The following is a 15,239-nucleotide window of genomic DNA, read 5'->3' on the forward strand; positions in this document are numbered from 1 at the left end:
GGACTCACGTCCGCGTAGTCCCGGGTTCGATTCCTGACCGGCTTTATCCAATTTTCGGCGTCTACCCAGCGTCGTGAGGCAAACTGGGGAGTCACGCGAGTAAAAGACTTGACAGCCACTAAGTCTAGAAAGCTCCTGATACGCCTATTAGCGACAGGGCGACATAGTGCACTGACCAGGACGTAGTTCAACCGGTCGCTAATAGATGGCATTGTAGTGGTTCAGGCCCATAAAGGTGGTTTGGTTTATTTTATAGCATAGAACATAAAGTTTTTGACTAAACACTTCTTTATTATTGTCATCCTTGTAAATCTCTGTCACTTGCCTCGTTCAAATTTAGATCTACTGTAGTTTTCATTTTCTTGATAAGAAGCAAGAAGATCCATGTATTTCTCCAGTTGCCTTAGTTACAATTTTATGAAGGATTTTCAACAGTGATACCGATTCTTTAGTTTTCGAAATTACCGAGAGTGTGTGTTTGTTGAATTTTAGCGCCCCTTTTGGTACCCAGGCTAAATGAGACGTAAACCTACATTATAAGGTGGAATTCAAAACATTATATTGTTTCAATACTCTCGCACCGGAAATTGAATCCGAAATTACATGCATCGAAGATTAACGCCTAACGTTATCTAATAGACCAACGCGGAACTTTGTAGATGTTTAACTTTGTATTTCATTACACGTCTTTGTATTTCATTACACTTAAGGAGAACTTTCCATTCTCCTTAACATTCGATAGTATAGACCAATAGCGTACGCAGAACTTCATCAAGAAAGGTGTGGTTGTAGCTCCCAAGTTCATATAGTTTTAGGCGTTTTGTTATATCTTGTATGGTATATGTAACATCTGGTTCGTAATATCACGATGGCTCACTGATAAAGAGTTCACCTCTTGTGCATGGAGTCCTTGATTCGATTCTAGCTTGCGCCAAGTGAACTTTGTGGTGGACAAACACGGTGTGCGTAGGTTTTCTCGGGATTCTCCCTTTTCCTCCCACCTTCATTCCAACATTTCATTCATTTCCCATCATCACTGTCTCCTTTAGCCTAGCCGACATAACCGTTGGACGTGAAACTTAAAGATTTCATTTTTTTTTTTTTTTTTTTGGTTCGTAATATCTTATTCAAGGGGAACGGTTAAAACCCAAAAATACTTTTTTCCATTCGTCACTGATATAGACATACTAAAGTTTATGTGATGATCACTTTAACGTTGAAACCCAGTCATCAGAATCGAATTGAAAAGTAGCAACTCAGCTTTAGCAATCAACTTCAATCGAACAATCTTTAAACTAATTTTATCGCTTTTACCTTAGAATATTTTTTAGAGTTAATATTAGAACTGCGAGTTAATACTTGTATTTGCTCTGGTTAATTTCACAAACTTAGTCATAAAATCTGCTTTAGAGGCTGACGAAAACAGGCACCAGAGTAGGAAAGAATAACGGAAAAATAGGAAAGTCACACACAGACACAAAAAAAGAGTGCGTTCTAGGGACAAAAAAACATATTTATGCATTTCTGAGACATATAGATACGGTTTGTTTATCTTGGACGCAAGAGCGGTTCAATCTTTGTGGATTACATCCAGATTTATCTGCTTTAAACCATGAAGTACTGTTCCCAGAAAGAAAACGAAACCTGAAAGAAGTACATAAACAGAATGAGTGGCTTGTAGACGACAGAAGAATTGAGCGTGTAAACAACGATGTTCATGTTCCTTTTTATTGCCCGTAAGCTTTTGAGATTCTATATTTAGTTGTCTTCCACGATACATTGCAAATGGAGGCAAATAAATAGCTTAGAACTAATTGGATAACAAAGCGACGTAGCAGTTTACAAAAATTACTTCTAAAGTGGTTCCACGGTTTGGTTTGGATCGGAGAAACTTGTTTTTTAACGTCTCTGTAAAACATTTAATCCCTTTCATTTTTGAAAACTGAGGAAATCTGGATTGGATGAATGCTAAGTTCCAGGTTGTTGATCAGCGACCACTACGTAACAGACTATTTTCACTGTGACCATGTTATGTTCATATATGCATACACGTTGAAAATAATATTATTTCTAGTGTTATTAAAATCAAGACAAGACGGAATAGTGACAGGAAAACAGCAATTTGTAAAGTTAAAAAACAATATGCTGTTAACTTTATAGTGAAAAACGACATATTTAAAACTATTTTTTCAATAGATAAAATATAACGTCTCAGATCTGGTTGTTTTAATCTTTGATAAAAAGGGGATAAATTAGTAGCAAATGCCCTTCATTATTATGCTTCACAAATAGAAGACAGGGAAATTCTCGTTTCCTATTAGAATAAAAACACAATATTTTCCAGAGAACGTTGTAGAGCTTCCGTAATAATTACATAAAGAAAAAAAAATACAGAATATCTTCCTTTCACCAAGTTAGAATTGATACAAAATGGAACCCGGTCAATGACCTGACAAAACAACAAGTCAGCAAGAAACCCTCATCACAGTATAAGAACCTTCGGTAAAGAGATGGAGGAAAATAAGAATTCAAACTTCAAATATCGAAAAAAAAATCACTCTCTAGTCAATTATCAGCATAAACAGAGCAGTAATATTGAGACAAGAAGAAGAAAGACGTATCTACTGATAATTCCACCGACCGAGGAAAAGTCAGGTTAACTTCTTTGTGATTCAACTTCATAATTGTTTTATTAGCGTCGACTGAGCAGTATAATTGTATGCTTGGTAGTTAAGAGGGCTTATCACAGTGAAATTAAAATACCGCTAATTTCACAGTGATTATGTAATATCTCCAAATAGATAAAAGATTATCGAATAGTGGAACAAGACCTCCTAGATAATATTATTTTACATGATATATCGTTATCACGACTCACTTATCTGCTTTCGATTTCCAATCATTTAGAAAATCGGCATTTATTTTCGCGTTTCTAAATGGCTGCAAACGGAAAGCTACTAAGTGACTGTGATAACGGTACCTCATGCAAAATAATATTGTCTCGGGCGTTCTTGTTCCACATTTCGATTATCTTTTATCTATTTGAAGATATCATATAACTACTGTAAAATTAGCGGTATTTTAATTTCGCAGTGATTAGACCTCTTAAGTTAAAATACTGCATTCTGTATTCAACTGGTAACGAATTAAACATTATAACTTATTTCGAGTTGAATACGATGGTTTTATGATTGTCAGTAATCATTTATTATCGTATTGTGTTTTTGGCTTTTATGAAGTTATATTGTCAAATTTTAATGTGACAGTTTCAATGTATCATTAAACCGAGGATGTTATCATATCAAAGTTTTTTTTTTAAGACATTGGTTTATTATCTTGAATTTTATCTGTACGTGATAGAATTAAGTGCATTAGCATTTATTGCAATAAATATACATATATGCTTTTACTTTATGTTACTGGATTTTACATTAATCTTCAATATTTGCAGGAACTTTTGATGTAAATATTAATATGAGCGTATTAGTTTCAACAGTTTGCAGTGGTGCTAATTGAGACACTTTCATTTTATTGTTACTGTCTGTGTTTCTTACATGAAGAGTAAGCGGCAACTACAAAAGAGCACCATTGTGACCTGTGTGTGCCCTTCCCCAGCCAACATTCTTTCATGAACCATTTATTGGCGACTGTCTTGTTTTCTCGTGCCTGGAGACTGACAGCGCCTCTCTCACTATATCATCTTCTGTCTGCCAGGACATACAGATCCTTTTTCATCTCCACCCCTTCTCACTTTCTTGCTAGCTACTTCCGGTGTTAACTCTATCTTCCTTCCCTTGATGTGGATCACATATGAGAATTTGTTACACATACACGAAAACTCATCATCCGAAGCATGGCACAATCCTAAACATCATTACAGTTATTCCGTATAAACGTTAGATTGGTTCTGGTTTATAAAAGAAATTGTAAATATTTTGGAAAATATCATTGTGGGGAGGGATGGAAAATATCATCCGAATATGTGTGTAGGGGAAGGGGTAGACCTATGTGTGTCATCTGTCTTTATTGAAAAATTTCTTGCTTAGCGCTGTAATAATAATTATTTATTTGATAACGAAGCTTTAAGCACATCCATAAAGCCATTTTACACTGAATTGTTAAAACCCAGGAAAAGGATATATATAAGTCACCCTGCATTTATTTCATGGTATTGAGAGAGCCCCTGCAGTAAGCTTCCAGTAAGAAAGACAGGCTTCGGAATTAGAACATGGGCCCTGTCGATTGCAAATTACCAGCATTAACCGCTTACTTATGTCCTCTCGGTCATCTATACGTATGGGGGTAAAACAAAAGGTATGGTTATGCCAGCTATTCTTCGGGTACAGGATTTTTGAGCATTCTACCCTATTTGTATGGTGATCCCCATAGAAGTTAGTATTTTCTTCTCGCGGCGAATGTGCTTACTGCTTGCCGGTTATCGAGACTTTCGTTGTAAATACTACAGTCACTGAATTGCATGTTCGTATTGAAATTTCTATAAGTGTATTTTGGTTGATGGTTGATGGTAGGTCTATACGATGGTTGATTTTTTAATTATGAATATCATTTGACATTTTATGCACACTTGAGAATGAGCGAGCGCGCAGATTCCCGGCATTCCTGGCATACGATTGGGCACTATTTTCATTCACGGCGTTAGTCTATACACTTTATAGTGTGTGGTTAACATGTGTAACGGACCTAAATTTCCGTTACAGACGTTTAAATACTTTAACAAATAATATAATTTTCATCTCTTTATAATAGGCCTAGCTAATTCGGGTATGAGAAAAAGGATTTCCAGACTTATTTATTTAATTGCATAGAAATATATATTTAGAAGGGCCATGGATTTATAGTTTTCTAAAATATATTTCGATTATTTTAATATTCAGAATTATAATTTCTATTAAATTGTTTTCCTTTTAAATAGTAATATGTGTAAATGATCTATGTAATTTAATACGATGTAATTATGTTTCCTTTGATGTTTGTAAACATATTTATGATATTAGTCTTAGGAAGTTACTTGTTAGAAGAAAAAAATAATAATAAGAAAATAGTTGTTGATTAAAAAAAATGGAGATATATGAAATCTAATTGTGTAACTACGAACGATAGAATTTATAGACAAATGTTGTTAAAGTGAATACAGCTTACTAACTATTAATACTCAGGATTTGTTGTATATTCCTGTCAAAAGTAAATTTTCAGATTAATGTTTAGTGTTGTATTGTGATACGTATAATGAAATAAGTATGTGCGAGTAAAAGAACTACGGGTTCCCTCAGCTACTGCTCTCACCCAACGATGATTAAATTCTCGAAGCATTTGATCTCTCTCTCTCTCTCTCTCTCTCTCTCTCTCTCTCTCTCTATATATATATATATATATATATATATATATATATATATATATATATATATATATAATATATATATATATATATATATATATATATATATATATATATATATATATATATAATATCTGTATTTATACAATTATTGGTCGGAAATCAAATAAATAAATGCTATATGTTACAATCTGATTATGTTGTTACCGTATATACATGTACTTCTTCTAATATATAGGATTGTTATTAAATGTATATAGTCGACTAGTGGTCGTAATGATAGATTCTGCCATTAATGAATATTTCTGAGTTCGTGCCTGAGGTATGTTTTCCGGACTGAATATAATAGTGGTTGGCGCTAGGATCTGATAAGTAAGCCCTAGTTCGACCTAACCTTAAGAATTACCACTATATATGTAGAGAGAAGAAAAGATTTAAGAAATATATGTACTCTTGTTTGCTAAGCTACTCTTTTACAGTTTACATCAATGTACCATCTGCCGTCCTAATAGATGTTTGTGTAACAGAAGAATTAGAATAAGTGCTGAACACTTGATAATCACATATAGGGATTCCAATCCTAGGCGAACCCGGAAAGCGATATCCTTAAACTGTAAATCTTCTGAAACATTTTTAAAGAGAATATTATACATGTTTAAGTAAATGAGCCACCCTCCGACCGTGAAATAGGTTATTCATCCGGCTACTAACAGCAAGGTTGACAGTTGCGAATCTTCGTCGTCAGATATTTGATATACGGTGTATATGATGGCAATTCAATGAGTGACAGTAAAGTACAGAAGTCGGTCAGATCATTTACGGAAGTCGTGCAAACGTCTATAACGACTCGCGCTCTGGTCGACCATCGGTATTGACTCACAATTTGGCTGAAAAAAATTTGATCATCCGCTGTATAGGGGGAACGGCACTAGTCCAAAACGGCACTAGACCTAAAAATCATTTCGCGGCACAAGTCCTAAAAGTCACTGGTCCAAAACAACACTGGGCCTAAAAATCCCTTGTGGCGCTACCATCGCGTCCGTACCAAGAATACTGTCAATCTGTTAGTCAAAAGTTTTACAGTTTCATATTACAGAACCAGATTCTAGCTTAGTTGTTACAAGTAATTTGTATAAATACATATTCTATCGTTCTGAAATAATAAATAAAGGTTTGCATGATAGCATTTGTGTGGTAACAAAATACTAAGAACCTATCGAATGTAATTCCCAGATCTTTCATAATGTCTTTTTTTCTATTCCCATACCATTGACCTCGTATTAGTAACATAATATTGTGTTTTATTTATATAAGTCAAAATTTTGCTTTCTTTGTGCTGATTTGAAGTAAATTATTTTTACAATATATTTATCATATTCAACTCTTTCCGTAGCAAATAGTTGCCATACTCGTAATTAACTACTCTTTACTCGTTACCATTATTAACAATAGTTTTAGTATTACTAACATAGCTGTTACCGTTGGAATTAACTATTATTATTATTATTATTATTATTATTATTATTATTATTATTATTATTATTATTATTATTATTATTATTATTATTAGTAGTAGTAGTAGTAGTAGTAGTAGTAGTAGTAATAATAATAATAATAATAATAATAATAATAATAATAATAATAATAATAATAATAATAATAATAATAATAATAATAATAATTCAAATATGCTACATTTTTGATACCTGAGCCTTTATTGTACGTGAAGTTAAAATCAAAGGTTATGTCACAGACGGCAAATGATGGCTTAACACCCAAAACACTCTTGGTCCCCCAAGTGGGGGTTAATCTTTGTTTAATAATTACAGCAAATTAATAATGTTTATAATAGAATCAGAAAGAAACACTTAAAAAAAAATAAACTACATGAACATGTTAAAATAATTAAAATAACCTAATTAATCATCCACTTTGCACTCCCATTTACTTAACTGGACGAACCCAGAACTAAAGGAAAAGATATTTTTCTCAAATCTCATAAGCAGTGGGAAATTTTAATACTAAAGAAACTGACCCTTCTTCTTTCTTAGAAATGTAATTTTTAACATGCTGAAACATATATTGTATCACTTTTAGTTAAAATTTGAAATACCGAGTTTCATGCATCCAGCTTAAGCAAATTCTTCTTTACTTTATAAATATTTTCTGAATAAGTAATGGGAAATTCGAACATTAAAGAAAGTTCACCCTTTGTTCTTTCCCTCAGATTTTTTTGTTTGTTTGTTTGTTGTACAGTGGAAAGTTTATATGCCGAGTGTCATTTTACTAGCTTCAGAGGTTTACGAGATACATTACTCTTCAAAAAAAATCTTACCCCACCCTTTCTACGATACGTATTAACAAAAATTCTTTCTTATATCCTGCTTTCGTAAGAAAACAATTTTTTAAAATTAAAATTTAACGACTCTACTTGAAGTAGTATGGCCAGAAAGTCACTTATCTTCACTCTTTTATGTAAGAGTACAGAAGATAAACACAGTCACACTCATTGAATTTCATGAACAGTTTCCGATTTCTTTTAACTTAACTTATTCGTACATTTCCCACAAGCTGTAGTTTTAAATTCATGCACTATCAAGACCCAGGTTTCACAAAGGTAACAAACTGAAAATATAATAATAATAATAATATAAGTATTTATGTACGTGTGCAATATGTATATATTTATTGTCTTATTGAGGCTTTCGTAATTTGGAAGTATGCCTTTGGTTTGCTTTTAATATGTTGAAAAGCCTACTTCCCTAGAAAAGTTTGCAGGCTACAGCCCTAAATGACTATGTATTGGTTTCTTCAAACGTATTGTGTTGCATATTACATTAGTAATTTAGCGTTATTTGTTGACTTTTTTTCTGGCTTATACATATCAACTCTATCAAAACACACTGTGAAATATAGTTACTGTCTACGTTCTTTATTGGTATTTACTATTCACTTGTGAAATGATTACGTGTTGTTTGCCACAACTATTTTGGTGTTGTTTGCCACGGCATTGTTCTCTCTGGCTTATCTTATATCACAATCGTGAAGATTTATACACAATCGACTCATAAGCTGAGGGTTGCTAGATGACCATATTATAAAAATCAAATCTATTATATTTACATACAATACAAACTGTCCCAAACACGTTATTGGGTTACTGCGCTATCGGCGGGTTAACACCAATTTAAATTTATTTAGGGTGAGTTCAAGCACTCGAGATAATAATCTGTTTGCTTAGAGACTCTCCAAATGCATTTTCAAAATTGATATGGCGTACAGTTTGTTTATGTTCGACTATGTAGCCAACATTAAATCTAGGCATATCATCGGGACTACCCGTAAGTGGGGGTAACAATCCCGACTTAAATGGGGACCCGAACCTTGTGGGGAGGGCGCGATATATTTTTTTAAAAATATTTTATAATATGTCATAACCTTTCTAGAGATCAAATTAAACAAAATTAGATTTTAAAATATGAATTTAGCCATCTTTTAAATACCTTTGGTGAGAGGAGGGAAATTAGTCTATTGGTAATACAGAAATTTAGTGACTTTTGTATTATTACTTGGCTATTTTCAAGTCCACACAAGGAGCTCCCTAGTGGCTAAGCGGTTAACGTACGGGTTCGGATTCCCGGGTTCGATTCTCGGCGGGAGCTCATATGGTTCGGATTCCATATTAAACTGTGTATCCACTTTTCATATAGACTCAGTGCTGAACGGGACGCTAAAATTGAAAATCAAATCAATCCCATAAAGATTATTAAAATACAAAGGTCGGCAATCCCTGTATAGCCTTTCTGAAACAAGTTGGAATGTGCACGAATTGGAGTGGATTTGAGTTAAGCATCCTATTCAGCAGCAAACTATGAGGCCTGAGCCTACATCTTAACATGGTTTCCGATCCACATGAGTTTCCGCCGGTAATCGAAGCCGGGTCTCCCACACCAAAGGCGCGTACACTATTCACATAATCACAACGAAGCCCTGTGTACGATTTGAAATAATAAAACCTATGGTAGAAGTAAACGGGCAGATACGTTTCTCTAAGTTAGAACCATCAATTCCCTGGGACGTTTGAAGGTAAAATTTAGACCATATAAATGTAAGAAGTTGAATCTCGCAATCGAAAAATAACTCATTTGATACCGAATTACTCCCAGAAGAAACCAATCGCTTTTTAATGTAATCGTACACAGCTATCTCACGTGCAGAAACGAGCAATATTTGCTTAACCTTTCCAGTAATTCTCAGTGACGCAATCAAGAAATTAATTACAATATATTCTGAAGATTTTAGTTATAATTTTGTCAAAGAGAAACAAGTGTATAAAATCAGTCTGTGTGCAGCTATTTTCTCGGATCTTAACAATGAAATTGAAGTTATACGTACTTGTGTTTCCTGAACTTTACAAGGCACTCAGAATTTCCTCGCGCGAAGTGGGTTTTGTGATGGACAAACACCGTGTGCGTGAGTTTTCTCAGGGTTTTTCTGTTTCCTCCCACTTTCTTCATTACACTATTTTTTTATTCGTTCTCATCATTACCATATCCTTTAGCTTACACGGGATAAACGTGGGACGTAAAATTGAAATATTTCATTTTTTTTTAAAGTACCGTTAGACCCTATATAAAATCCAGTTCTTTAGTCGCGTAGCATAACGGAAAACAGAAAATTATTTAACAGAAGACGATATTAAGAATTCTGTTAGAAGAGAAAATGCAATATCAATTTACTAAGCTATTGTTATATTCATGATGTTTTGTGTTCATTTGTTTGGAGCATAGTATTCTCTTTCAGCAGCGAGTCTAATGAAACTTCCCTTGTTCCAAAGGCGAGAACATTTACCACTTGTTCTAGAGAATCAAAAACAGAGGTGCCTGGCAACCCTTCCTTTTACTCCAGGTGTGTGTGTAAATTTTCACGATAATGAGATATAATAAGATCGGAATGCAAATACTATGGCAAAATCGTGGCAAACAACACGAAAATCGAGTCGTAGCAAACAGCACGAAAATCGAGTCGTGGCAAACCACGCCACCTGTTAAATATCTAGTGGGCTTTTGTCCTAATTAAGCAAACTTTGGTGGGCTTTTGTCCTATCTTTGGAAAATTAGAGTGGGCTTTGTCCTACTCTTAATAAAATACGCTCCACAGAGTATATATATTGCAATTCTGAGTGCTTACTTGGCTTCAGAAAAGTCTGGTAAAATATGCTTTTTAAACATTTTTTTAAAATTCTTTTTTTTAGGAATTTGTCATGGGACTCTCGTATCTCCATTTGAAAGAAACGAATTTCTTAATCAATTATATAATTAATTCTTAGAATGAAATAGCTTATATAATGTAATTCATGTATAACTACAGAACAGATAATGATGATAATGTTAGTAGTACAAATATAGCTGTTACCGTTGGAATTAGCTACGTTTGTAACATTATTGCCAACTAGTTACTGCATCGTCACAATTTCGTGTGGCGGTGGCGAATTTCAGAACTAAAGCAGTGAATGAAAAAGGCACTAGTCCTAAACGGCACAAGACCTAAAATTTAGGTCCAGTCCCTATATTTTTAGGACTTATACCGTTTAGGACTCATGAATGTTACCCTTGTATAGTACAGATACTACGCCCAGAGACTACCACCTCTTTCACCATCTGAAGACCTCCCTGGAGGGATTCGATCCCAGCCCCCGCCAAGTGAATTTTGTGGTGGACAAACACCGTGCTCGTGGGTTTTCTCGGGGTTCTCCCGTTTCCTCCCACTTTCTTCATTCCACCATTTCACTCATCTCTCATCATCACCGTCTCCTTTAGCCTAACCGGCATAATCGTGGGACGTAAAACTCAAAGATTTCATTTTCCCTGGAGGGAGAGGGGCAAGTGTTTAGACACTGAGGAAGAAGTGAAAACGATCGTGAATAACTGGTTATTATTACAGGCTGCAGAGTTCTATGAAAAAAAAAATATCCAAAAACTCGTTGTTCTTTACGATAAATGTTTAAACCGACAAGGAAATTATGTAGAAAAGTAGATAATTGTGTAAATTCAGAACCTTTTTTACAGTGTTTACTTATTATAATTTTATTGCAAAACGAACTTACTCAAAAAATCCTCGTATGTTCGATTAATTCAAATACCAGGTAGGTCTAGTCAATTAACTACGTTGTAACTATAAGTCCAACCTAGTGAATCTGAAATGAAATGTTTTTTTGTTTTTTTTAATTTTGACCCGCAGGTATGCCTGTTAGGCAAACAGAAATAATTAAAACAAATAAATAAATGAAATGGTTGGTGGAAAGTAGACTGAATTGGAATAGTCAGGAGAATCTCACACATATAACAGCATGTGTTTATTTTCAGGAAAACAATTTGGATGCTGTTTCATATCCGACGGATACTTTTTTTTTTTGATTTGTGGAAAGAAGCACAGGATTATTATGTTTCTAGTAATCTGTCAATTTGTTTTTTTGTTTTTAATATGCTTCTCTAAAAATGTGGGAGCAATCTTGCAAGAACCGTATTAATTATCTTCTGTATTTCTACTTGTTTTCTGCAATAATAATTAGTAACGAACGTTACGAGTAGTATGTGCTTAATGAAGGATGCCCCTCCCACAAAGGGCTTGGGCGCAATCCCCCAAATTTACCATTCTTCTCCTTATATGGATGTTTCTGTCTCCAAATTTACAATTTTCTAGTTTGATTGTATCACTTTCACTGCAAAATTATATTCCCGAAATATTCTCATGGGGGCAACCTCGCTCTAAAACCCGCCTGTAGGATTCCCTGTGCGTCATTGTTAACGGTATATTTCGCCGTTAGAAGACAAAGACAATCTGCTAGTTAATAGTGCAGCTGTTTAGTAATTAGCTTCACACTAGCGTCGGTCTATATTTAACCTTCACTCGAGCTACATTGTCATTACTTCTGGATGTGAATGAGTGACATGAGTAGTACTAATCCAAATCTTCCTTCAACGCATGTGACGCTTGAAGACGCATTGATTACAAAGTTTTAATGTCGGGCTTTCCGTAATGCTATGTTTCAGAACCCGATATTTCCAGATCAATGCAAAATTTTTATCGTGTACCAGTGCTCCAAAGTACACTCTGTTACGTGTTACTCACACTGCTTTATACTTTGCTAAGGATTTGCATTCTGCAGCAACTCAGCAGAAGCGAACTGAATTGGATTTGACTGTATACATGAAGGCCTCAGTAATTAGCGCGCCCCATACCTGTCTCTTGAGTTTTCTAATTAGCGCACCGAAGCAATTCTCATTGATCTTGTACATAATCATTGTATTCTGCATTTAATTAAAATTGTATAATGGACTCATGTGTCATTTTCTGTTTTCTTTTAGATCGAGTAAATTCTCCAGCTACCATTCCAAACTTCGCACCAGTTTTCCCAAACTTTCCAGGACTTGGAGGAGGGTAAGTAGTATGAAATGTTCTATAAAATGTACTAATAGATAAATATTGCTGTAGTAGCCAAATTATGCGGATTCGTAGGTTTACATTGGAAGGAGAATATTACACATGTACTATTAGACATGTAGTCTAAAAATAGTATAGTAAAATTGAATTAATTGTCAGTCTTACCAAGGCTACATTAAACTACGATCTTCGAATGTATATTTATCCAGTTAGCATATAAATTAAGTTTGTCGTTAGAAAGCACAATTTTATTGCGAAGAAAATGACGTGTTTTCGACATAAAAAAAAAAAAAAACTTTATAACAAACCCAATTCGCTGTGGATTATGGAAGAAACGTGGAAACTTCTTTGTAATGGAATATACTTGATCTTGAAATACAGGATGTTTGAAAAAGAACTCCCTAGTTTTAGGTATAAATTTAATTGGGAAATGAATGAAAACTTACATCAATGAGTACATATCATGAAAGAGAATTCCTTCAAGTTTTGTTTAATGTTGGTAGACTTCAACGTGGGATCCATTTGTGGCCCTGCACACGTCGAGACGATATTCCACTTCTCGCCACGTATTCAGCAACATTTCAGGTGTAACTGTCACAACGCCGCGACGATTCTTTCCCGTAAATGATTGATGTCTCTGATCTTTTCACTGTACACAACATTTTTTATGTGGCCCCAAAAGAAAAAGTCCAGTGGGGTTAAGTCTGGGCTTCGTGATGGCCAAAGTATTGGGCCAGCCCTGCCTATCTACCTTCCTGGAAAGCGAGTGTCAAGAGCCGCACGCACATGGTTACTGTAATGAGGTGGGGCCCAATCTTGTTAGAAAAACACAAGCCCCTTTCCGCCTCAATATCGTCCATTTGGGGAAAGACGTATTCTGTCAGGATGTCATAGTAACGTCCCCGTTTATTGTTTTCTCTACAAAAATGAAAGGACCAATCACATGATCTTCCATCAAACCGCACCAGACATTAAGTTTGGGAGAGTCACGTTAATGCTGAATAACTTCATGTTGATGCTCTGCCTCCTAAATTCTGCAGTTATGACGATTAATTGTTCCACTGACATGAAATGTAGTCTCATCAGAAAAGAGAATCTTTTTTAAAAAAAATTGACATCATCATCAATTCTGTGTAGAAAGTCAGCAGCAAACTCATACCTTTCGATTTTATCAGTAGGTTTAATTTTATGTAACAGTTGCAATTTGTAGGCGCGCAACTTAAGTCTTTAATGCACAACATCATATACAGTACCTTTAGGCACTCCTAATTGTAGGCTACGTCTGGCCAATGATTTCTTCGGGATCCGAACACAAAAAACACGGATCTGTTCAGCAACATCTTCAGAAGTTCTCCGTCTACCTGGTGATTTTGCTTTTAAAACATTACCGGTTTCCTTGAAAGACTTTAGCCAATGACGGATAGTTTTTGCTGTAGGTGGTTCACCACCATACTGACGTCTAACATTACGTTGCACTGTTATAACTGACTCAGTTTTCACAAGCCAAATAACACACTGCGCTTTCTGTTGCGGAGTACACATTGTTGCTGAGTTCATCTGCACCACACGCCTGCCTGGACTGAACTGAGGAAACAGAGGAAAATAACAGCACTGGTGCCGTCTCAAGGTCAAGCAGAGCTGCCAACTGCAGGGGAGCCAAACTTGGAGAGTTGATGAATCAAACACCACAAACTAGAATAGTGTATGTCACTTTGTACAGATTCTAGGACACATTAAAACTAGGAAATTCTTTTTCAAACACACTGTATATTTTTCTCGAAAAATTGTTCTGAGTTTAGTTACGAGAAAAATGTTTTTTCTTCTTTCTTGAAGAATATGTTTTGAAACTAATGGTCTCTCAAAATTCTTTTGTATTATAAATACCTCATTTTAATGGAAGATTTTCCTATGTTTTTTTTTTCACTAGAACATATCATGAATACGATTGAGAAAATAAATAGGGATTTGAGAAACATCAGCGAGTGCATCTTGGTTCTCTCTCACACAAGAATGTGCACGTTCTACGTCTCGTTTTCGAGTAGCTTATGTAGGACCGAATAATAATAATAATAATAATAATAATAATAATAATAATAATAATAATAATAATAATAATAATAATAGACTGTGAACATATTATTGGTCTAATATTATTAGCAAAAAAGAAAAAGAAAAGAAAAAAAAACTTGTTTCATCTTGTTGAAATAACACAACAAAAGTTATGTTCCCTTTAGAGGTTGCCCCCGCCCCCTTCTGGATCCACCACTGATAGAGGGGTTCAAAATTTATCACGTAAAAAGTACATTATCTCACGAGGAAGGTCAAGTTAGGTTGACGAAACTTTGTAAATAAACTCCTCATTTAAGTAAATGGTTACGTGTCCCAGTGGTTTTGAAAATTTGTTTTAAGAGAAGTTCTTTCTATAGGCTAATTTCCTTTC

General features: G+C 34.7%; 1 protein-coding gene across 3 annotated transcripts in view; it reads left to right on the forward strand.

The window, feature by feature from the left end:
- The window catches only part of LOC145686262 (tyrosine-protein kinase transmembrane receptor Ror-like), a 623,893-nt gene that overhangs the window by 542,935 nt on the left and 65,719 nt on the right, over positions 1-15,239 (forward strand). For all 3 annotated transcript variants that reach the window (XM_081759379.1, XM_081759380.1, XM_081759381.1), the window contains one exon: positions 12,724-12,796. In XM_081759379.1, coding sequence (XP_081615505.1) covers positions 12,724-12,796 — 73 coding nt within the window. The remainder of the gene's footprint in view (positions 1-12,723; positions 12,797-15,239) is intronic.

Source organism: Thermobia domestica, chromosome 5 (assembly GCF_964235325.1).
Source record: "Thermobia domestica chromosome 5, izTheDome1.hap1.1, whole genome shotgun sequence".
NCBI lineage: Eukaryota > Metazoa > Arthropoda > Insecta > Zygentoma > Lepismatidae > Thermobia > Thermobia domestica.